The 25,381-nt window shown below is 42.7% G+C and overlaps 1 protein-coding gene across 4 annotated transcripts in view; it reads left to right on the plus strand.

Annotated features, from left to right (window-relative positions):
- Window positions 1-25,381, plus strand: part of SNX13 (sorting nexin 13) — a 223,398-nt gene that overhangs the window by 108,916 nt on the left and 89,101 nt on the right. For all 4 annotated transcript variants that reach the window (XM_077491271.1, XM_077491268.1, XM_077491270.1 and 1 more), the window contains 2 exons: window positions 9,661-9,782; window positions 25,131-25,232. In XM_077491271.1, the coding sequence (XP_077347397.1) occupies window positions 9,661-9,782; window positions 25,131-25,232 (224 nt within the window). The remainder of the gene's footprint in view (window positions 1-9,660; window positions 9,783-25,130; window positions 25,233-25,381) is intronic.

The following is a 25,381-nucleotide window of genomic DNA, read 5'->3' on the forward strand; positions in this document are numbered from 1 at the left end:
GGCACACCTGAGAGATGAGAGGCTCCTCCCTACAGGAAACACAATCAATCGACAGCTGTTTTAAGTCCCCACCCTTCCCCTTGATCCTCAGTTTTTGATTGTGTTTCTCCCTACACAGCGAAACTGTTTGTTTTTTTCCAAATGACCCGAAGCCTGGGGCTGGTGGTCTCCCCCTGGGAGCCGGACCACAAGCCTGGGAAGCCTCTGGGTCTGGTAGGATATTCTTGTCCTTCCTGGGGGGTTCCCCTATCTTTTCCTCAGGGCGGGCAGCAGAAATTGGAAGAGCCCCCCTGAGAGCTGAAGGACCCTGGGTACAGTGGTGTACCCAGAACTTCAGGGGCCATTATCCTGTCTCCCCCTCCTTACCTGTACAGGTGGCTGTTCAGATGGGGGTGCTGGCCATCGGTTCTTTCCAGGGGGATCTTGTCCCCGACTCCTGGGTCCCCGGTAGCTCGCGTGGGCTGCCGGAGAGGGCGTGGCAACAAGCACCCGCGTCATTTTCAAACTTCGGGAAAATGGCGGCGGCGTTCTTACCCAGGAGGGAAGGCTGAGAGTCAGTAGGAGCAGGCGCCCACATCCTCCTTTCTCTAGAGCGAGGAGGCACCAGTTTACTACGGTGGATGTCTGCCTTAACCACCTCAGATATGAAGATGGGAATGAGGAATGGAAGGCATTGCCCCCCCCCCCCCCATGTATATAGACTGACTGGTACAGTGCAGGACACAGCCTAACCTGGCACCTCCCTATGGGGACAGCAGTTGGGGGGGGGGGGAGCACTTTGGCGGCTATCCTCCTTGCGTGTGGACCATAAGGATGGAAAAGCAAGCCCGCTGGCTGTGGCAAAAAGAGGAGGACGACAACGGTGAGTACTTTACTTTCCTTTTGCCGTGGGAATTTAGCTGCAAAATCCCCAATTCCAGCCAGAGGGTTTCTGGGCATTTGAGATCTCACCTGGGGTCTGGATTCAAATAGCCCTTAAGCTTCTGCTAAAAACACCAGCTGCAGCCCCTCTTACATCAGAGAAGCTGTATGGTGGACAGGTGGTGCAGAGGAACGAGTGTGCCTAAACCACCTCAGATGAGAAAGAGGTAGGTAGGCCATTGCTCCCCCTTCCCCGTGTATATACTGACTGGTGCAGTGCAGAACCTGGGGTCGGGATACAAATAGCGCAGATGCCACTGCTAAAACCACCAGCCACAGCTCCCTCTTACAGCAGAGACACTGTGGTTATCGCAGCAGTAGGTTGCCAGCCTCTCCCTACATGCCCAGTTGTGGTACATTTAGTAGGGATGAATATAGCGTACAAAGGGGACCTGGTAGATACAAAGTTACTTACAGGCCAGGTATACCACTGAACAGGTTATTAATTGGGCAGTGGTTGGTGGATTCAGAAGCTCCCCTGGTCAGCAGGTGCACTAGGTTACCGGCCCTATTAGCCCAGCTGCTAGGAATCTGAAGTTGCTTCACAATGTTTAAAAGCTGACCTAACATTCAAGGATGGGCAGAGACCAAGCTACTGTGTGGCACAGTAGGGGTTCCCTTGTCACAGATCCTCCTTTTGGGGGTTGCCTGCTATAGTTAACTTTCATAAGCTCCAACCTCCCACTCCACCTTTACACTGTGTTTATATTATAGTGTAGGAGGTAAGAAGAAACTTTTTTTATTGGTTTGGGCTACAATCCACTCAGTGGCAGATCTAAAGGCGATTCACCATAGATCGCTCCCTACATCCTTTTAATTGAGGATTTTCTGTGCAAACCTATGCAAGAGCTACATAATTGATTGTTTGAAGCCTGCAAATATCTATTTACCTCCCAGGCTAAACTGGTAACCACCTCTTCTAGAGAGGTCTTAAATTGGTCTCTAGGGCTGGGCTCATTGAGACTTTAGTTGCTAATCAGCACCACCTGGATATGTGCTGGCTAGCGTTTGCTCAGTCTATGGAGGTAAGGTAGGACAACAACTACTACTAATAGGGTGTCCAACCATTTTAGGATCTGTTCCTTCACTGGTGGTGAAGGTTTAGTATCTACAGCCCAGGCTATGCCTATGAAATAAATTGCCTGTTGGTTATTTCATAAAGGGATAGACCATGACTCCTCCTTGGCTGCACACCAGTAGACCTCCGTAGTGAAAGTTTGTCCTTGCTGGGATGTTTTTGTGGCACAGCAGAAATACACATTGAGATTTGTGACATCTCTGCTTATAAGGGCTATATTGCTGTACATCAGAAATGCACTGCACTGAAGCTTGTTTGATGTCCTTTATATACTAAAGGTACTGCTTTGTTTGGCTACAGATCAGAAAAATACAACAGTGAAGGTGGTCTGTACTTTCTGGTTTTGTGCTGCACAGCAGAAATGCACATCTTTGAGTCTGGTGACATCTCTGCTCATAATGGTTATATTGCTGCACATCAGACATACACAAGATTGAGGTCTGTCTGTGGGGCTTTGTGTTCTGTTTTACTGCCTTGTTGGTTACTTATCAGAAAGGCAGCAGTGAAGTCTGATGGTCCTGATTTGAGTGGCGTTGTGCTGATTCAGACAGTGCTATTAACAGCAATGGCTGCCGAGTTTAAACATGCGATTTGACATGTTGAGTCGCATGACAAATCATTTCAATATGGATGTGCTATCTCTATTCATAGTGTTTTATTGTTGCACATCAGATTTATACAGCATTAAGGTCTGTGAGGTTTTGTGTCCTGTATTACTGCCTTATCAGAAAGGCAGCAGTGAAAATTGATGTTTCGAATTTGCTGGGCTACATAGCAGAAATACAAATTGAACCCTTGCCAGGTGTAGTACATATACTGCCTTTGGTAATCCATGTAGCACCACAAAGTGGTGTTGTGCTGATTTTAGCCATGCGATTTGACATGTTGAGTCGCAAGGCCAAATCGCTTCAATATGGATGTGCTATATCTATTCAGAATTGTTATATTGTTGCACATCAGACATATACAAGATTGAAGGTTGTCTGTCCTTTTATGTCTTGCATATACTGCCTTATTGGCTGCATATCAGAAAGGACACAGCAGTGAAGGTTGCTTGTCTTTTTCTGATTTTGTTTTTGCTGCTCAGCTGAGAGACACATTGAGGATGGTGGCCTCTCTGCTCAGTATTGGTATATTACTACACATCAGACATACACAAAGATTGAATGTTTGTGTCCTGTATGTCCTATATTTACTGCCTTATCGTTTGTATATCAGGCACAGCAGTGAGCAGTGTTTCTCATGGATCTACCTTTCTGCATCTTAGGGATACACAGCAGGGGTTTGTTGGCTGCAATCCTCCAGGGAGTCACAGCATTGGGGACCCCTTACTTGTTCGACCTGAAAATTGCTATTTTTTTTTTTCCCTGCGACCTGTGTAATCTTGAGGTCTGTGGATCCAGGAATCAGGGACTGCTGGTGTCGCACAGACACAAATGGTACCCATTGGAAGCCATAGTATATGACTTCTCATGCGTCTTGCAGTCCCAAGTCGCAGGTTGGGTCGCACGGGTGTGGGAACCCTAAACTTATCTGTCCCTTCTGATTGAGGTTTTGCTACACAGCAGGGATACTCATCATGGCGTTATTGTTTTATTTTGCAGCAGACCAGAAAGATTGCAGCTGTAAAGGCTGTCTGTCTTTTTCCTCAGTGTCTGCTTTTATGTTGTTGCACAGCAGAAATACTCAAGATTGAAGCTTGTTGGTGCTATCTGTTTCAGAAAAACACAATGCTGCAGGTTGCTTGTGTCCTTTCTCAGTGTTGGTTCTATCTGAACTACACTACAGAAGTGCATGACAGAAAGGATTGTCTTGTGTTCCATATTTTTCCCTGTGGCACAGCAGAAATGCACAACACGGGAGTTGGTGTTCATATTAATCTTATAACTGTGGTGGTTTGTCAGAAATACACAACATAGAAGTTTGGGTCTTTCTGTCTTTATATTTATAGCCTTGTTTTGCTGTACATAGGTAAAGCACAACAGTAAAGGGGGTTCCTGTCCTTTCCGTATTTATATATCAGTTATGACCTAGCTAGCTGCACTAAAGAAATACGCAGCATTTAGGGTTTGCTTGAGTCTTAATGTTTTTACGTCTTGGCAGCACATCAGAAAACCAGACTATGAGGACTGTTTGTCTACATTGAGGTTCAGATTTGGGTCTCTTCCCATATTTGATATATTGGTTTAGCTAGTCACACTCAGGCACACAACATTGTTGTCTATGCTTGTGTCCTTTCTGTCTAAATCTATTGTGCCGTGCCCACAATCTATGATCATTTTATTTGTGATATTAATAATGCATGTATCACCTTTTGTATTTCAGCCTTCTTTTCCATGGAGGGGCCAGGAGTTCGGGCTGCAGATGCCACATGTCAGAAAACCTTGACCACTTACATTCAGGGATGCCAGAACCATTTCCTAGGGTTGAAGCCCTGTAGGGTTATGGGACACTGGAGGAAGGGGATAATGAATCGCCCTGTTTAGTAAGAACTTGGAGAGTTCTGTTCAGAGGAGTATTAGGGCCTGAGGATGAAGTATAAAGATGTATACCCGATCGAATAGGTTTCGGCTCGGTGCATGGCCTTCATTTTGCCCTTTTAGCAAAACTAGACATAGCAATATGGGTAGTCTACTCCTGCTAGGGACTTAAATCTCCTGAAGAAGGCTCTCGGGCGTAAGTAAGGACATAGATTGGGCATGCCTTAAACCCAGGGTTCAAGCTTCTGTTAATCTATTTCCCTTAAGTAGGCTTCCCTTTAGTCTTTTGCTGACATAAAGATAAAAAGGAAGCCGTTTTATTTCCCTCAACAGGATAGTGTTAAGACAGGCCCTCCTTATTGATTAATGTAGTGTCCTTGTCTTACACAGGTCTCTTATTTATCTTTTTAGTGGTTCGAAGTAGCACCTACAGGCATAATAGGCCATGGTTGTTAGATGTGTGAGATAGGCAACATTGCTAACCTACAAGTTTAACATGTTTTCTGATTCCATTTTTAAGAGCCCATTTCACCTAGATACTGCATCTGAAGCGGAAAAGGCAGGAACATCTGTGGAGCAGACCTGCAGATCAGCCGCATGATCCAGCTAAGATGCCTTCATCAAGCATATGAGCGTATGAAGTGGAGGTAAAGCTCACTGCAGAGCCAAGGTTCGCCAAGAGGGTCTTGCAGTGGCCCCACCCTAAGGTAGGCCTGAGGTACTTGTTTATCCTCTCAGGTGTGCCGTCCTGGAAGATGACTTGAGAAAAGTACCAGTTACTTACCGGTAACTGTCTTTCTGGGAAATCTTCCAGGACGGCAGGCCTACTTCCCGCCCGTTGGAGGAGGGAAAATTCTAGAACACTAGAAGGTGAGTACCTATGAGGAATGATTTCCCTTGTGAACCTGGTTCAGGAGTTACTTCTCTACAAACTGAGGATCAAGGGGAAGGGTGGGGACTTAAAACAGCTGTCGATTGATTGTGTTTCCTGTAGGGAGGAGCCTCTCATCTCTCAGGTGTGCCGTCCTGGAAGATTTCCCAGAAAGACAGTTACCGGTAAGTAACTGGTACTTTTTTTATTTTATTTTTTTAAATTTGTATATGCTGGTGTTAAAGATTTTTCCTCACTTCCTATCCCAGAGACACAACAGGACTTAAGATGAAGAATCTTCAGTTTTCCATTAAAAAGGTTTTCCCTCTTTCCTGTAAGCCCTTGTACACACAATCGGACATTTCGACCACAAAATCCGTAGATTTTTTTTTTTCCAGTTTCATACACACGGTCGGACAAAGTTGTCGGAAAAAATCAGATCGTTCGGAACGTGATGACGTTCGTTCGTTACGACGGGACTGCGTTCAGGCTAGTAGCCAATAGCTTTGGTCTCGTAATTTGATCTGAGCATGCGTGGCACTTTGTCCAATCGGAATTCTCTACAAACGATCGGACAAAGTCTGATCGGATCATGTTGTCAGAAAATTTTATATCCAGCTCTCAAACTTTGTTGGTCAGACATTCCGACGGAAAAAGTCTGATGGAGCCCACACACTGTCGGATTATCCGACACGGTCCGATCAGGCATTCTCCGTCGGAATGTCTGACCGTTTTGTACAAGGGCTAACGGTTAGGCTGGCCATACATGGGTCATGTCTTTTGTTCAACCAACAGGTTGAATAAAATAAATAAACTTGATTACCCCCATCCACACGCTTGATGTGGATGGGGGAAATCCCTCTCACTGTGCTATTGAATTCTGATAGCTGATAGACTTCCCTGTTATTAGAATACACTGCATTGCAGGCAAAAGCTGGAGGCACTAATAAAAAAATAAAAAAACATGCTAGTTTTGTACCCAAATAGATCAACTTGAGTACAATCAGCCTGCCTATACATGGATTGAAATTCAGCCGGTCCCTGCTGAACTGGCTGAATTTTGATCCATGTATGGCTGGCTTTAGAACTAATATCTGTTGGCTAACTACTCTAGTTAATATTGTTTTTTACACAATAATAAAAACCTTGTCCAATCCTGTTCCTTACCTTTTAGGATTAGCTGGCACTTCAGCTCCTACCTTACTTTCTCAATAGTTCAGATAACATGCATACATGTTTATGTCCAAAGCAATTGTCAGCATTGTTGTATTGGTCAGAATTGTCATATAGTATTTGTGCAAACATTCATTCAGAAATATACTAGTGTGTGTCCAGCTTTTCAGGTCTTGTTCCTACCCTGTCCGTGACTGGACATTGAAAGGAGAAGCAGCGGAATAGTGAGCTCATTTGTCTTTCAGTCTGCTCTCACCTCTTTTATATTAGCATGTCCCTTGTTAACATACAAGCACTGCAGTACAACTAATGAGTTCCATTTCCCTCTCTTAGACCCCTTTCACACTGAGGCAGTTTTCAAGCATTTTGGTGCTAGAAATAGCGCCTGTAAAGTGCCTAAAAACTGCCTTCCATTCATTTCAATATGTGCTTTCATGCTATGCTGGTGCACTTGTGGACGTTAGGAAAAGTCCTGCAAGCAAGATCTCTCTCGGCGGCTTGGGAGTGCTATAAATGGCGCTCCCAAAATGCTCCTGCCCGTTGAAATGAATGGGCAGCGCTTCAAAAGCACCTTTAAAAGCGATTTGAATGTGCTGCAAAACGGGTCTTTTATAGTTTCTTTAAAAAAAAAATTTGGATCCCATTGAAACGAAACCTAAAAACAAAAAAAAGGTCCAAAAGCGCAGCTAAAGTACCGCAAAAATGTGTGGCATTTTAGCAGCGCTTCAGTGTGAAGGTGTCCTTAGTGTGAGCCCTGCTGTATAGGAAATTGTAGGAAGTGAATACTATGTCAAAAGTACTTACACAAACTGAGCTATTAACCACCTCATTATTCTGCTATAGATGGAAGACCACTACAGCATGGCTCTACACCTGCCTCCTGGGGCCTGCTCTGTGACCGTTTTGTGTTCTTAGGACCTAGCTGATCACAGATCTTGGTAAAGGGCCAATCACAACAGCCCTTTACCTCGTGATCAGCTGTGTGCAATCAAAGCTGATCACATGTGAACTGAGTTGCTTGTTAATTAATGACCTTCCTTTCCTCACGCCAGTCAGAAAGCTGATAACTGGCAAAGCTGTCAGCAGTTTGTTTATACTGATCATCGGTGCCCTGATTATCAGTGCTTCCTCATCAGTGAAAAATTACTTCTTTGCAAAATTTTATAAGGGCCGGTTCACACAGTGAGGCGATGCGAGGCGACACGGCTCGCCTCGCCTCGCTCCCGCAAGTCGCCCCCGTTCTGTACAATGGAACCGTTCTGAGAGGAGCGACTCGAGTCGCTCCGACTCAGAAAAAAGGTTCCTGTACTACTTCTGGGCGACTTCGGGGGCGACTTGCATTGACTTCTATACAGAAGTCCTCTGCAAGTCGCCGCTGAGGTCCCCGCAGGTCGCGGCGAGGTAAGTCGGAGACGCCTCGCCACGCCTCGCCGCGCCTCGCTGTGTGAACCGGCCCTTACAGAAACTAAGAAAACTTTTTTCCCCAACATTTTCAGTCTTTTTTTCATTTGGTTAGCAAAAAATAAAAAAAAACCAGTAATTAAATACCACCAAAAGAATGCTCTGTATCAAAAAAATGTCATATGGGTACAGTGTTGCATGACCACACAATTATCAAGCAAAAGTACGACCTCTCTGAAAATTGCCCTGTGCACAGGGCCGCTGATGGGGCAGTACAACCAGCCCTGTTGTACCGGGCCTGGCCAGCAGGGGGGGGCCCGAGCAGCTTTTAACCTCCTAGCTAAAAAAAAAAAAAAGAAAAGAAAAAAAAGCTAAATAACTATATTAATCCGCACCCACTTGATTACTAAGGTATAAAAGGAATATATATTCATTTCCTGGGCCCCATCAGGTTACCAGAGGGGCCCAGGAGGTGAAAGCAGAAGAGGGACTTTTTTTCCATTTTTGGGTTCAGGGATACAATTGCATGCTGTTCTCAGTATACCTGCACAAACTAAAGTTCTTCCTGCTCACTGTATGCCTCTCCGGCAGATGGATGTTACTGTTATACGGCTCCCTTCATTCAGTAAGAGCTGCAGCTTGAGGGACTTATCACTGAGGTGGCTGAGACAGACAGAGCAGCAGGAGTAATCTGGACAACTGCAGTAGTACACAGGCAAGCAGTCCCCTGCACACACACACACACTGACAGGTCACACTATTGTAGAATGTGCAGTCCCCATGGTTATTATCATTATGATGATCAGGGCACAACAGGTGATGTATGGCTCTGTCAGTGTAACATGACTGTGTGGTGCTGACTTTCCTGATATATGGCTGTACTGTGTGCTACAGACTATAACTCAGCACAGCCATAACAAAGTCAGCACCACACAGTCATGTTACACTGACAGAGCCATACATCATGAGCACATAGTGAGATGCTACTTTTACATATGTGGTGGGGGGAAGGGGCAGTAAAAACACACAGCCAAGCTGCATTTTTACCACCCCCAAACCACTCCCCTTTGATAACCTTTCACCCAAGCTTTGCAATTAGGTCCTTTTTCATGCAGACCTGATTGAAAGCTCCATGTAGGTTTACAGGTATGAACTGACTTGTGTGCATTTACATCCACCTTCCTCCGTGTCCATTCAGGTGGGGAAAAAAAAAATGGAAAAGAATATCCTTTTCTATTTTTCCAGACCTAAATGTGACAGATCAGAGGTAGCCTGATGTAAATGGACACAAGTCGTGGTGTACAGTATGAGGACACAAACTGAATGGGCACAGATGTCAAAACACTGACATCTCTCCCATTCAGATGCAGTTATGATTGGTGGGGCGCTATAAATGTTACATGTTCCAGCTCCTGCCTCCAGACACCCCCCCCCCCCACCCTGACAGCATGGAGGCAGGGGCGGAACGAGGGGTGGGGTTGTGGGCGGGGTCAAGGGGGCCCCGTCAGGTAGGCTGTATGGGGCCCCATGATTTCTAACAGCGGCCCCTGCCTGAGCAGGAAGGGGTTGAAAGTGCCTGGTATTGAAGTGGTTAATGAATACAGAGCATTTTGATGTTGTGTCTTTTTTATATCTGACTGGAGTTGAGCTTTAATCACATTTATCTTAGAACATTTATCTTGTACAAAAATACTTTGAAGACCTTGCTAAAAAAAAAAAACTTATCTCTGTATAAGGTCAAAAGAAGTGGACTGGCAGCCTTATTTCACCACGCGGTTAGTGGATGACTTTGCCACGCATCTCCGAGCATTCAGGAAAGCTCAGCAGAGAATGGCAGAGAAAGAAGATCAAAAGAAAGGTAATGGTGGATTCAGGAAAGACTGTGACTCTCCATTGTTTAGCTCTACATCAAAGTAATTGTTTCCTGCCTCAAGAAAGCAGAAGGAAATCAGGGCTCTAATTAACAAAACAGACTGTTCTTGATTAGCCCTTGCAATGCTCATACAATTAATATTCCCATAGCAGCTGCTACAGTCTCCAAGCCATGTACTACATATCATAGATTTAATCCGTAAAAGGGTATGTCTGGGCAATGAGAATCTTATGAAATCCACATGTCCAATCCTATTAAGGCCTTGTTTGCATGGGCATATTTTAGCATGCATCTATTCTACGGGTGCTCGTTCATCTACGTGCAGGCAGTCCCATTCACGTCTGTTGGGATGCAATGGCTGCACAGACATAGCAGCTGGTCCATAATTTTTAGCTGTGCGGGTGCAGAAAGAGGGTGGCAGGTACCACCCCATAGATATGAAATTGATGCCAATCTAACCAAAGCTGTATAGTACCATGCTATTCTAGAGCGATGTTTAGAGCTTTAAAAGATACAGATAATTAGTCCAAGTTTTAGATCTACCACAGATCAATTGATATGCCAGACCTGGAATGTTTATAAATTTTTAGTTTTTTACATGGTTTTGATTGAAATTAAAAAAAAAAAAAATGTCCCAACCCCCGCCCCCCCCCCCCCCCCCCCGGTCCCATGGCTAGTGGGCAGTGAACAGAAAGGCCCTGCCTGCTGTGCCACTTCCTCACTATTTAAAAAAATAAAATGAGAAAATCTCTTTCACATCCACATTCTAGATCTACCAAATTAATGAATGCTATAAAGATTCACGTTAGTAACTGTGAGATTCTGGGAGCTTCCCACATTCGATCTCACAATCTCAAGTTGACTTCAGTCATTCTTTCAGAAACCGTTACAAGGCCATTTCCGGAGAGCTGCTACATTGTACAGTACACACAGCCCCATTCAGATGAGTTGCAAAAACCACATAGTTTAGAAAAACAACAACATTTAGACCCCTTATACACTGAAGCGCCGCTAAAACAGTGCTAAAGCACCAGTCTTTTTTGCAGTGCTTTAGCGGAGCATTTCGGGGCGCTAGCAGGATGTTTTTTAAGGTCACGTGACAACGCCACCTTAAGGAGAAATTACCCATTTTGCGGCGCTTTTAAGGCGCTTTGGAAGCGCTGCCCATTCATTTCAATGGACAGGGGCATTTTTATTTTATTTATAGCACCCTTAGGCCACCCCAAAGATGCTGCTGGCAGGACTTTTCTTTCCGTCCCCCAAGCGCACCACATCAGTGTGAAAGCACTTTTGACATAGTATTCACTTCCTACAACCTCCTATACAGCAGAGCTCACACTAAGGCTACTTTCACACTGAAGTGCTGCTAAAACAGCGCTAAAGCGCCGGACGTTTCTTGCGGTGGTTTGTTTGGGAGCTAGCAGGCCGAGTTTTTTAGGTCTGGTGACAACGGGACCTTAAAAAAATGGGAAGGGGCGTTTTGGGAGCGCTATTTATAGCTCTCCCAGGCCGCCTTAAAGGTTGATTTCACACTGAGGCGCTATAGCGCCTGTAAAGAGCCTTTCCTCTCACTCCAGTGTGAAAGCCTGAGTGCCAGTGAGTTTACAGTGTTAAAGCCTTTCACACTGGAGCGGTGGTGCGCTTACAGGACGGTAAATAAAAGTCCTGCAAGCAGCATATTTGCAGTGCTGTAGGAGTGGTGTAATACAATGGGCAGCACTGCCGAACCACCGGCAAAGCGCCGCTGCAGATTTATTGGCCGCTACCGGGGGCTAAATATGCCCTGCTAGTGGTCGAATAGAGACTCTGAAACAACGGTAAAGCGCTGCTAAAAATAGCGGCGCTTTACCACCAACGCCCCAGTGTGAAAGCAGCCTAAGATGCTGCTTGCAGGACTTTTCCTAACATCCCGCAAGCACACCACCCGAGTGTGAAAGCACCCATTAATGTGAATCTGAGGCAGAATCTGTGTGAAAGAGGTCTTGTAGTAATACCTTAACCGTTATCAAAGAGCCAGAAGAAAAATGTTAACCACTTCCCGTCTGCCCGCTGCCGATTGACAGCGGCAGAATGGCACTCCTGCACGAACCGCAGTAGCTGTACGGCGAGAGCTTTAAGGAGTATAGGGGGCATGCGCCGTCGTGTCCCTACGGAGCCACTGCGCGTGCCTGGTGGCCACAATGTCCGCTGGGCATCTGCGATCGCTCCTGACAGAGCAAGGACGGCGATTTGTGTGTGTAAACACACAAATCCACGTTCTGTCAGGGGTAAGGAGACTGATCTGCTGTTCCTAGTATATAGGAACAAGGAACAGTCTCTTTCCCAAGTAAATCCCATCCCCCAACAGTTAGAACACACACTGAGGGAACATATTTAACCCCTTGATCGCCCCCGGTGTTAACCACTTCACTGTCAGTGACATTTATACAGTAATCAGTACATTTTTATAGCGCTGATTGCTGTATCAATGTCATTGGTTCCAAAAATGTGTCGAAAGTATCCGATCTGCCCGCCGCAGTCCTGATAAATGCAGATTGCCGTACATACATTTGGGGGGGGGGGGGGGTTTGATTACAACCAAAGTTACTACCTTGGGTAAAGGAAGTCGAGTACATTCGATGTAAAAAATATATAAATAAAATATTGAGTACATTTTGATGTTGAATGGGAACAGTTTGGTACATTTGATGTTGAGTAAGAAAAAAGCAGGTACATAGAAGCACCTGTCATATATATATATATATATATATATATATATATATATATATATATATAATATAATTTTTTTTTTTTTATACTGTATCTGTCTAGGTGTGTGTGGCAAATGCAAGGATCACAGTGGATGTTAATGATGTATGAGGATATCTTCTCTCAGTTCTAGTGTATGGTGTTGATTCCTATTAACTCATTTATACCTCCTGACGAGAGTACGTCCAGGGCATATATCCAGTAGGTTTTCCTTTGACAGAGACATTGAAATCTCTCTGCCTCAGGGAAATTGGCAGTGATGGATTCAATGATCCATACTTTGAGGCCCGTGGTGGATTTTTGATGGTATTCTGCGACGTGTCGGTGAACTATATGTTCATCTTTGCCAGCTTCAATGAACCTGCAGTGTTTCAGAAATGTTTGCGTAAGGTGCATATTGTTTGGCCTACGTAATGCATGCTGCTGGGACAGGACAAGCAGTAGACTACTTATTTGGTGGAGCATGTGTAGAATTATTTTATTTTTGTATATTTTCCCTTTTACTAGGAATTATTTTTGTCCATGGTGGACAAAACTGCATGTGAGGCATTTAGGTTTTCGTCACTGGTACATCCTGATGATGGAAAAGAATTTGAGCGATAGGGATATATGTTTAGTGGTTTTGAGTTTACTCAGTGCTATTTTCCCTTTTGTGTTGGGGGCTTTTCTGTAGGAGAATTTTGGTTTTGTTGGTATGCTATCTTTTCAAGTGAGGATCTTCCAGTAGTATAGGACAGTGCTTGTTTACGTGTTCCATGTTTCTGTGTTTGTTGTGGAACTGGGTGGTGAAGTGAATTACTTTTGATGCATTTTCATTTCCATTTTCGTCAGCTGGAGTGTCTGGATTTACATATGTGAGTACCCCTTTTCTAGGAATTTTTGTTTCGCCCTGAATCTGGTAGTCTAATTGTTTTGTGCTGTTGTGTCTGAGATGGCAAAATGGGCTCTTGGGAATATTATTGAGCCAGCGAGGATAGTGGCAGCTGTTGTAGTGTAAGAAGGAATTTCCTGCGGTTGGTTCGTTGTCATTTTTGGCATAGATGTGACCATTTTTGTGGTCTAGGTATAGGTCCAGGAAAGCTAGGTGTGTGTTGTCTTGTACTGAGGTGAAGGCTAAGCTCATATTGTTATTGCAGTGACAAATATTGTTATTGCAGATATAGGCAACAAGAGGGGGAGTTTTGGGACTTTAAATGAAGTACAGTTAAGTACCTCCATCCCGGTAATTAATGCACATAATAAAAGGGAAGTTTGGGACTTTAAATGAAGCACTTGGATAGTAAAAGACAAAGATATATCATTGGACCATATAAATTTATTTAATTGAGTGTTCAAAAGAACTACTCATTATAAATAAGTCCAATTTATGATATATATACATATCGATACAATAAAAACATAATATATGACATAATATATAGTATCCACATGTAGTTATACATAACAGTAATACATAGATTAATTAAGTAATGTGGCAAAATAATGCCCATGACAGCATGTCCGACATCGCAGATGTATGCACATGATAGATATGCATCCCATAAATGAGGACAGAATTAAATTTGTAATGAATGGTCAAGGACTTCTAGATAGGTAATTAAGGACTTATAGATGTGGTTCCATATACAGGTATAACCCGAGCATCAAAAAGCAGAGCTCGACGCGTTTCGTGGGTGTCTCCCCACTCATCAGGAGCAGATGCTACCACAAAGTTTCTATAAAATAAAAAATAAATAAAAATTATACAAATAATATACTGACCAGTAAATTAAGATAGTAGATTCATAAAACTATATTATGAATAGATAGTATGGTTAGAGTGGACTCACCAGTCCAGACGTCAAATGCAACGCACAGCGGTAGGCGCCGGGCGGGCCAGGGATAAGCTCCCCCTACAGGCACTGAGGCGGCAAATAAATGGGTACGACATATGGCACAGAAGGAGTGTATCAGCATGAGAAAGTGTGCCGAAATAGCGTGGAGACTAAGAAAAGTGAAAGTGAAAATAAGTCAACAACAGCAGACTTCACAAAATGATGAACACAAAACAAAGTGATAATGGGTAGTGAGTATGCAAAAATGGCTAACATATTGAAAATGGAAAAAGTATGAGGGGGTAAAGTGGATGTATGTGTGGGAGTGTGTGTGCATGGGATATGGTGAGTGTGAAAATGAAAAGTGAGGTATGTGTTGGTGATGATAAACAAGGGGGGATAATCAATTAGCAATAGACAGAGAATATGTCAGTGAGGATAGAGAGAGAAAAGAAAAGAAAGAGTCCACTCTAACCATACTATCTATTCATAATATAGTTTTATGAATCTACTATCTTAATTTACTAGCAAAAAATAGATAAGATTGCGCTATGGACAAATTCCACCCGTTCGCCACACAGGCAAGGGAAAAAAATATATATATAGTGAAATAAAGATAAATTAAAAAAAAAAAAAAAAAAAAAAAAAAAAAATGAACTTAAGGGGTTAAAGCTGCCTGTGCTTGAGACCTGTCCCTAAGAATAGGAATAGGTTGGAAATCTAAAATATAAATTAAGCTTTGGCGCTAAAACCTTTTTGTGCACTGTGAATACTAAAATCATATATGAGTGTGAGATGATCTATTATCTCTGCTGGTGCTCTGGAGAATTTAAAACAAATTGCGGTGGAAACCTCTTAAAACCACTATATACGTGATGTTAAAATGCGTGAAAAAAGAAGAAAAGAGGATGTGTGTCTGTTGATTTACACCTCAAAAATGCACATATGTGTTAGAAAAGTAGTGGATCAATCACATAAAAACAATTAAGAATATTACTGTGCTCGGTAAAAAAAACATACATAAACCAATATCTGAAAAATCATATGCAATATGTTCAAAGTGATAATCAAAAAGCGTTTGTGAAAGTACCCAGAAAAAATAATAATAATAGTGACAAAAAATCTTATAATGTCCAACGGAAATTTTCAAAGTCGCATCAACTGGTTGCTGGAAAAACGCATGGAACTTTCATCAAATGAGGAAGGTAGAGTAAAGTGACTAGTGCAGAAGGGTTAAATGCATTCCTCTCCGGTGCGCCACTCTGTGTTAGGAAAAAGGGATCTATATGTGCTCACCAGACAAAAAACCCTCAATGGGTTAATCGAGCAGCCACAGTATGAGCCACTGTGCAGCTTTCTTTGGGCTCTGCTTCTGCTATGCTGGGGAGATGCTTTACACTTTTCCTTCCACAGGTAGTCCGTTTAGCAATTATGCATGAAGGGAAACAGAAGTACAAACATAGTGCAATACTGTTGTTTGAACGTTTTTTTTTTTTTTTTTTTTTTGTTTATTAAGAAGTCAGGTTACTCACAATATCCAAAGAGACAAGATCGCTTTAAAATTAGCCGCGCCGGCGTTGCTGCTTGTATACCAGTGTAAGGTGCACGTTCTAGGCCACGCCCTACGCGTTTCGTCAGAGCGACGTCATCTGGAGCATAGCAGAAGCAGAGCCCAAAGAAAGCTGCACAGTGGCTCATACTGTGGCTGCTCGATTAACCCATTGAGGGTTTTTTGTCTGGTGAGCACATATAGATCCCTTTTTCCTAACACAGAGTGGCGCACCGGAGAGGAATGCATTTAACCCTTCTGCACTAGTCACTTTACTCTACCTTCCTCATTTGATGAAAGTTCCATGCGTTTTTCCAGCAACCAGTTGATGCGACTTTGAAAATTTCCGTTGGACATTATAAGATTTTTTGTCACTATTATTATTATTTTTTCTGGGTACTTTCACAAACGCTTTTTGATTATCACTTTGAACATATTGCATATGATTTTTCAGATATTGGTTTATGTATGTTTTTTTTTTTACCGAGCACAGTAATATTCTTAATTGTTTTTATGTGATTGATCCACTACTTTTCTAACACATATGTGCATTTCTGAGGTGTAAATCAACAGACACACATCCTCTTTTCTTCTTTTTTCACGCATTTTAACATCACGTATATAGTGGTTTTAAGAGGTTTCCACCGCAATTTGTTTTAAATTCTCCAGAGCACCAGCAGAGATAATAGATCATCTCACACTCATATATGATTTTAGTATTCACAGTGCACAAAAAGGTTTTAGCGCCAAAGCTTAATTTATATTTTATCTTAATTTACTGGTCAGTATATTATTTGTATAATTTTTATTTATTTTTTATTTTATAGAAACTTTGTGGTAGCATCTGCTCCTGATGAGTGGGGAGACACCCACGAAACGCGTCGAGCTCTGCTTTTTGATGCTCGGGTTATACCTGTATATGGAACCACATCTATAAGTCCTTAATTACCTATCTAGAAGTCCTTGACCATTCATTACAAATTTAATTCTGTCCTCATTTATGGGATGCATATCTATCATGTGCATACATCTGCGATGTCGGACATGCTGTCATGGGCATTATTTTGCCACATTACTTAATTAATCTATGTATTACTGTTATGTATAACTACATGTGGATACTATATATTATGTCATATATTATGTTTTTATTGTATCGATATGTATATATATCATAAATTGGACTTATTTATAATGAGTAGTTCTTTTGAACACTCAATTAAATAAATTTATATGGTCCAATGATATATCTTTGTCTTTTACTATCCAAGTGCTTCATTTAAAGTCCCAAACTTCCCTTTTATTATGTGCATTGTTATTGCAGAGACAAACTTTTCTATATCATTGTTGTCCCCATCCCAGATGAAGATTACGTTGTCAGTGTAATGACCGTAAAAAATTATATTGGACATGAAGGGATTATTGGCCCATATGTATTGCGACTCCCAGTGACCCATGGTTAGGCTCACGTAGGAGGGAGCAAAGTTTGTTTACATGGCCGTACCATGGGTTTGTAGATAGTGGTCTTTGAACTGGAAGTAGTTGTGCATTAGACAGAACCGTGTGGCGTCCAGGATTAACTGTGTTTGGTTTGGGTGAATGGATGTGTCTTCTATCAGAAAATGTTTTTGTATAGCCTGCATACCGACGTCATGGTGGATAGAGGTGTACAATGATTGGACCTCTAGAGAGAACAAGGAGTAAGTGGGTTTCCATCGATATGGGCCTAGTAACTGGGATCAGGTGTATTCTGTCTTTGATGTAGGATTGTAAGTTAGATACGGGTGGTTGCAGGAAGTAGTCCACTTATTGGGAGAATCCACGTTTGATACTGTTCATGGAGGCTACTATGGGTCTACTCAGGAGGTTGGTAGTATGTTTATGTACTTTGGGTAAATGATACAAATAAGGTGTGTGGTGGTATTTTTTGACTAGGAATAATGCTTCACGTTTGGTAATAATGTGGTCTATGAGTGCTTGGTTCACTAGGACTGTGGCTTCCATAGTGAAATCAGGTAATGGGTCATTAGTCAGTCAGTTTCATATGTGTGTGAGTTTCTCAGCAGTCTCATGGCCTCCTGGATGTACTCTTTTATCTTGGAGCACAATGCTACCACCTTTATCAGCTGGTTTGATGATGTTTTCATGTGTTTGAAGAGAGTTTATAGCTAGTCTTTCGGGGTGGGTGAGGTTGTATCTGACATGGTGATGTGGCTCTTTTTGGCACATCGATGGTAAGTTTGAGTAGACCATGTGATAGAAAGTTTCTAGGCATGGTCCTTTTGGATTGTGTAGGATAGATGTTGGACAAGGGCCAAAAGGTAGAAGGCTCTACTGGAGGGAGTTGATGAGATGTTGGGTGAACAGGAGGGCATCTAGTTCTGTGTCATCTGGGTGCAGAGAGGGTCGAGGGGGAGCATTCCTTTTTAGTGGCTTTTATGGTATGAAGGTGTTTTTACTATTAGGTTGCGGATGAATTTATTAATTTAAATTTAAATAGCAGAAAATCGTTGGGTTGTATTGGTGGGTGCAAACATTAGGCCACGCATAAGTAGGGTACTTTCATGTGGAGTGAATTTGTGGGATGATGGGTTGGAGATTTTTACTGTAGTCGTGGTTTTCTGGTATGTAAGCTTTGGTTTGCCTCCTCTCCCCCAGCACTCTCTCCGGTATGTTTTTTTCTTTTGGAGGGCCTGGTTGCGAGGAGGCTTGGGCCTAAAAAAGAAACTGTAGGTAGATGTTCCTCGGCAGGAGGTAAATCGTTGGGTGTAGGGAATGTATGGCTGTCCTCCATGAGTTTACTGCTGGGTAGAGAGGTGAGGCTTTGTTTAGTGTCCTTGGTGTAAGTTTCTGGTTTGCGGTGTGTGGTTGTCTGGGAGGTATGGAGGTTTGTGGTTTTTGGGTGGGAAGTAGATGTTGGTGGTGATACTTCTTGAGGAAGGGTGGTGCCCATATCACTGGGGGTAGCGGTTGGAGTAAGGATTTGGGACAGAGGTATTATTCTGTTTAATTATGGGGGGTCTGTTGATCTGAATTAAGTGGATTTGGGCTTTAGATGTGGGTAGATTTTTTTCCTTTCTGTGTTAAATTTTTGGTGATTGGTGGTTTATTGGTAGCAGGTGAGTATGGAAGCTGAGAGGTGGCTATTATTGAGGGGTTGATGTCTAGAAGTAAAGGTATTATTCTTTGGTTGCTGTGTTTCCAAGAGAAGATTTTACTGTAGTAGTCATCTAAGTAAAGTCTGAATTTTCCCAACTTTATTTTGATGAAATTATCTTCTAGATATTTTGCATTTTTCTTTAGGGTGGTGAGCCATCTGTTCAGTAGCCGGTTAGTTAGTCTAATTTCCTCAGAGGATTTTACTTGATGTATCATGGTCTCATACCTAATCTTTCTCTGATCGATAATGGTTTTTATCCATTTCTGAGTGCAGAATTCTGCTATAGAAAGCCTTTCTTTTTCATGTGATGTGTCCAAGAATGAGCAAGTATTCTAAGGCCACAGGGTGAAATGTTTTTGCGATGATATTTTTCAAGAAAGAACTTGTACCACTATTGGTTGTTAGTCAGATTGCAGGCCTTTTCTATTTTTTTGAAAAGTTTACATAGCTCTTTATATTTGGGGTGTATGAACTTGTTGATAGGCATGAATAATGTGGCGCGGAGTATGGAATATAGATTATCCAGTACTTATGAGTTTTCACGTCTTTTTTAGAAGTTCCATAGTGTCTGATGGGGGGAAAAGAGCACGTGGTATATGGGAGTTGGGGCAGTGGGTGGTGATGGTACTGTGGCTAGGTGGGGATTGTATATGCAGCAGTTATTTAATGAGATAAGTCTCAATAGGTACCAGACTACGATCACTGTTCATCAATGAGCATGATATACAGTCATGAATGCAATAGGAAATAAGTTCCTTATGCAGTCAGGGTTAATACTGTAGATCCATGGGGATGAGGTCCCGTTGTTGTGCTGTGTTGACCGGAGTACTTCCACATGGAGCAGCAATCTGGATGCTTTAATAGGGATGTAGAAAGGAGGTATAGATCGGGGTGCTCTGGTTAGGCTGGGTATCTAGTCCTTGGTAGCAGTGGAGAGATGGCACTGAAGGCAGCACTTTGTAGAGAAGAAGCAGCTCTGGAGGGTAAAAAAAAAAAAAAAAAGAAAGAGAATGGAGCCTCTAAGTGCAGTGGTTAAAAGATTTATTACAGGCACAGTGGGGTTAAAAACACTTACAAGATAGTAAGAGGTCATAGGCATATAATGATTTGTCCTCATGTGGATCGTTGTAATCCTCATCTGTCTGGGGTAGAGAGAGAGTCATACTGCAGCTGTCAGTCCCTAGTGATGTGGATTGGCGAGGAGGTGAAGATGTGATGAGGCAGCCCGGATTCTGGAACCAAGCTAGAATGCATGCGGCCGATGTGACATCAGGTGAAGGTGGTGAGCGGTAACGCATTTCGGAGCATGCACAGCACCTTTGTCAGATCTATGCCCATGCTTGCTCTATGAGCTTATGAGAGGTGAGGGAAGGGAGGGGTTGGTGTCTTCTCATAAGCTGGGGGGAAAAGAGGGTCTGAGTGTAGATCTGTTGATGGCTGTTGGTTTCATAAAGTGCCAGAGTCATGTGACTGGCCATGTGACATATTCAGCACATTAGATTTAGTGTGTGTCTAGTCTTAATGGTCCTGGAAGGAACAGACAGGGTTCCAGGAGGATTAGCACAATGTAACAGCATAATGAGTTGGAGGCATATGCGTGTGTGTGTGTGTATATATATATATATATATATATATATATATATATATATATATATATATATATATATATATATATATATATATATATATATATATATTTATATTATATTATATTATATTATATTCCAACCAAAGTTACTACGTTGGGTGATGAAAGAAGTCAAGTATATTTGATGTAAAAAATAAAAAAGTACATAAACCGTCACTTTTCACCATCACACAATCACTTTTAAGTCCCTCCAGTCCAGCGTAAGCAGTGTTTTGACACCTCTTTTTATTTGCTAGTGCATGTGCTCAAAACAATATGCATGGAATGCAAACACTGTTAAATGTGCTAAGAAGAGCGCCAGAGGTAGCAGAAGTAGTTATTTGTATTCACAATATTTTAGGGTTTTTGTGTCGTGTCTGGGCCTTACCCCTCTTGTAACATAGACACATACCATTTATTACATTTTACTGTGAATTTAGAAACTGTCCCTGGTGTATTTTATTGCCTGTGAAATCTCTTTTTTAACCTTGGAGGGACACAAACAGCAATAAAAATAGATGTTTCTAACTATTACACACTGTTCCATAAAAAGAGCTTTGCTTATTGCTGTCTGTGTCCTGGTTTGGAAGATGCCCATTACTCCATGTCCTGGTGACTATACAGATTTTTAAAATGGGAGAATGAAAGTGAAATTCTGGTTTCTGCAAGCAACAGCATATTCCTACAGATGCCTGTGTCTGGGTGTCCAGTATGGCTTTGGTAGAAAGCTCTTGCTTTACGTTACAGTAATAGTGCCTTGTACAAATATTCACGCAAAGACCTTGAGGATGGAAGCATTGTAGGTTGGCTCTTCTCAATAGGTTAATCCATGGGTTGACTAACACTCAAGAATTGATTATGTTGTAGAGGTGTACATGGACTGTTTACTACTCACGAACCCCATATACAAAAACTGTACTGCACGTTGTACTTCTAATGGAGGTGACAAGTGAACTAGTAAGTAAACCGATCAGCCATTTTTCTATTTGGACCTGAATTTCGGGTTGGACCTTCAAACTTTCAACACAATGGAAATAATGTTGGGATGGGGCAAAACTAGAAGAAGGGTCTGTGAGCATAAAACCCCCTTTAAAATAAGTTGTTTAATTTAACTCCAGACATACCGGAAACTAATCTGTGGGTTTTCTTAAGGCTAAATAAGCTTGTATTCTCACCTACAGCCGTTGTTACATGGTGCCCTAGGTCCTGATACTTATCACTGCAAAGAAGAATGATCCCATTTTGGGTATCCACATTACTAATTGGGTGACGTTGACACTCTTTATTGGCTGTAGGGATGGAGTCCTCATAGGTTCCAGGAGTGATGACATCCCAAAGAGCTGGCTGGTTGGCTTGGGCACAGAGTGCAGCTCTGAATCCCTGGTCATCACACCCAGAACCAGCAACGTTGAGGGACACAGATGGCAGACTTGGGCAGGGATAAACTGCTTTAGAAGGTAATGTTTTATTTTAAAAGTGGTGATTGGTTGAGAGGAGTATGGGAAGCGAGTATGATGTACCCAGAGATTGACTTTAAAGCGGTTCTAAACACTTACACCTGACCACCTACTGTAAAAAACTCCACGACTCTAAACAAATACACAGACCCCTGCATGGTTTTGAACAACTATGTACACTTCCAAACACTCCCCGTCACACCTTATCACTGATCTATAAAATGATCTTGAAGCACTCTCACGGGTCTCTACCTAAATACACTAAAACCTGGTCAGAGGAACTCTGGAGAGACTTAACAGGGGCAGAGTGGAGTAAAGCCTTCCTCTTTACCCACAAATCAACCATCTCGAGCTACGCTTAGGAATAAAACTACAAAGTGGTATCCGGTGCCGACCAACCTCATGTTTCCCTCAACTACCGACATCTGTTTGAGATCTAACACAGCAAAGGGTACGTACACTCACATCTAGTGGAAAACAGAAAAACAATCTCCTAAAATTTTTCCTGTGCAGGGCGACAACTAATCCCTAGACATTGGAAAACTACCACCCCCTCTCCCTCCAGAATGGGTGAGTGAAATAAACAATATAATGCTTATGGAGGAAATGCAAGCTTTCTTCTTCGCTGCCGCCCTCTTCTTCCAAATTCGGGGGTCTTGTCCCCCTCTTCGGTTCTTCTTGCCGGGCCACCGCTCCTTCTTCTAGCTCTTTTACAGGCGGTGGCCCGGTCTTCTGTCGCCGCTTTTTTTTTCACAGGTGAATGGGTAGGGGTACATTGTACCCCATACTCCTTCACATAGGGTGGGGGGCCGATATTAATTATTAAAGGGGGCTCCCGGATTCTGATAAGCCCCCCCGCCCACAGACCCCGACAACCAACAGCCAGGGTTGTCGGGAAGAGGCCCTTGTCCTCCTCAACATGGGGACAAGGTGCTTCCCCAAGACACCCCCCCCCCCCCATGTTGAGGGCACGCGGCCTGGTACGGCTCAGGAGGAGGGGGGCGCTTGCTCGTCCCCACCCCTTTCCTGGCCGGCCGGGTAGCGTGCTCGGATAAGGGTCTGGTATGGATCTGGGGGGGGGGGCCCACGCCGTCTTTTCGGCGTAGGGCGTTCCCCTTAGAATCCATACCAGACCTAAGGGCCTGGTATGCTCTCGGAGGGGGAACCCACGCCAATTTTTTTTCATAAATTTGGCGTCAAGTTCCCCCTTCAGAGCTGATAATTCCATGAGAGTCGCCTCTGTATAGACGGAGATCCGACTTGTAGGCGACCTCCATTGAAATCAACGGGTACCAGTCGCCTACAAGTCGGATAGAAGTAGTACAGGAACCTTTTCTGAAGTCGGAGCGACTTCTTCAGTAGTGTGCATTAAGACGGCTCTCATTCACTTACATTGGTTTTTACATGTTGACCTGAGGCGACTAGGGGCGACCTGAAGTCGGATCTGAGTCGCCCCTGTGTGAACCGGCTCTTAGGGGATATGATAAAACCTTGCCACTATGGCTCGGATAACTGTTACAAATCCATTATGAACATACTGACTCCCTCGGCCACTGGACGCAGCAGGCTCCCAAAGGGGTGTCCAGTCCAAGGAGAACAACACTTAATGTCAACTGTATGTTTTACTCTGATACCAATGACATAATATCAAGTGATTTACATATAAAAAAACAGAATGCACTATATTTACTTGATAAATGTATAACTTGTTTGATATTTTAGGACCAGAATTCCCTATGCCAGGCATCTGGCCTTGTTCTTTCTTCTGTTTCTCTGTTTAAATATGTGTTTTTTAGAAAAAAGAACAATAAAAACTTATTGAACCTAAAGTGGTTGTAAACCCTCACATATACCCAGTGAAGTGCATAGCCTCAGGTGATACAACAAGAAACAAATCCTCCTGCATACGTTATACCTGTTTATCTGCAGTCTTCTGTTCTCTACATCGGGGTAGGCAACCTCGGCCCTCCAGCTGTGGTGAAACTACAAATCCCATCATGCCTCTGCCTCTAGGAGTCATGCCTGTGATTGTCAGGGTCTTGCAATTTCTCATGGGACTTGTAGTTTAACCACAGCTGGAGACCCTAGTTTGCCTACCCCTGCTCTACATCTATTCAAAGTCCAGAATTTTTTAAACCTTGTCTGAGCTGTCAGAAAATGGGGGGGGGGGGGGGTGAAATTACACTCTGCAGAGTTCAGTGCAGAGAGCTGAGAGCTAATTGGTAGGAAGAGACCCCACCCTCTTCACACAGCTCACATGAGCAGGGCTGAGGCTGTCAATCAGCTGGAGGTTGGAAGAGGACTTTCCTCCATGTGCGGGAAAGTCTTTTCATTTCAAAAGTCCGGCGGACTAGCACACAGACGGCCGGATTGTGAGTCAAAACTACTTTCTAAGTCCGCCGGAGCCAACACACGGGCGGATTGTCTACTGGATAGTCTGATTGTGTGTACGTGGCATTAGTGCTCTGGATTAAGACAAGTACACGCTATAGAAAGATATGCCTTGTTCATATTTCGTGTCTGAGATTTACAACCACATTAACCTTGTTAGCTCTGGGATGCTCTCTATTATCTGTACATAATAATTTCCCCTTGATTTGAATAAAGCCAACTACATGTGTACTGTTATTATGAGAATCCTTGATTTGTTCCTCTTCTCTAAGTATGTATACATTATTATTCTGGTTTATTATGAGGCTGTGTTCTGTTAGCTGAATGTTTGTTAATTGTATTTCCATTTATTTAGCCCTGTTAATTTTTTTTCCCAGACCTATTTTTAGTGCTTCCCAATCAATGCTGTATGCAGCATCATTGAATACATTATGTAATGTGCATTATTCTTTCATTGCTTTCAAAGTGATTGCCGTGAAATGTTTTGCATGACTCAGATATTAAGTCATGTTTTCTGACCCTACTGGCTTTTGTCAATTTGCTAACTGGTTTCACATCTGTTGGTTCCCCTTGTGCTTTATTTGCAGATGCAGCAGAAGACTTTGTAGATACTTTTTTTGAGGTTGAAGTTGAAATGGAAAAACTTGTCTGCCGAGACCTCATCTGCACATCTTCTAAAGATGAGGAAGGTTGTTTAAATAATTAATTTAATTTAAAAGAAATCAAGTATTTCCTAACACTGACATATGGTCAGTCAGTTTTTATTCATTTATGTAAAACTTTTATCCAAAAAGGAAAAATGAAAAATGTTGCTCTAAACTGGTTAAAAAGTGTTACT

This window comes from Lithobates pipiens, unplaced genomic scaffold, assembly GCF_037356315.1.
Source record: "Lithobates pipiens isolate NorthernLeopardFrog02 unplaced genomic scaffold, aLitPip1_a1.2 Scaffold_19, whole genome shotgun sequence".
Taxonomy (NCBI): domain Eukaryota; kingdom Metazoa; phylum Chordata; class Amphibia; order Anura; family Ranidae; genus Lithobates; species Lithobates pipiens.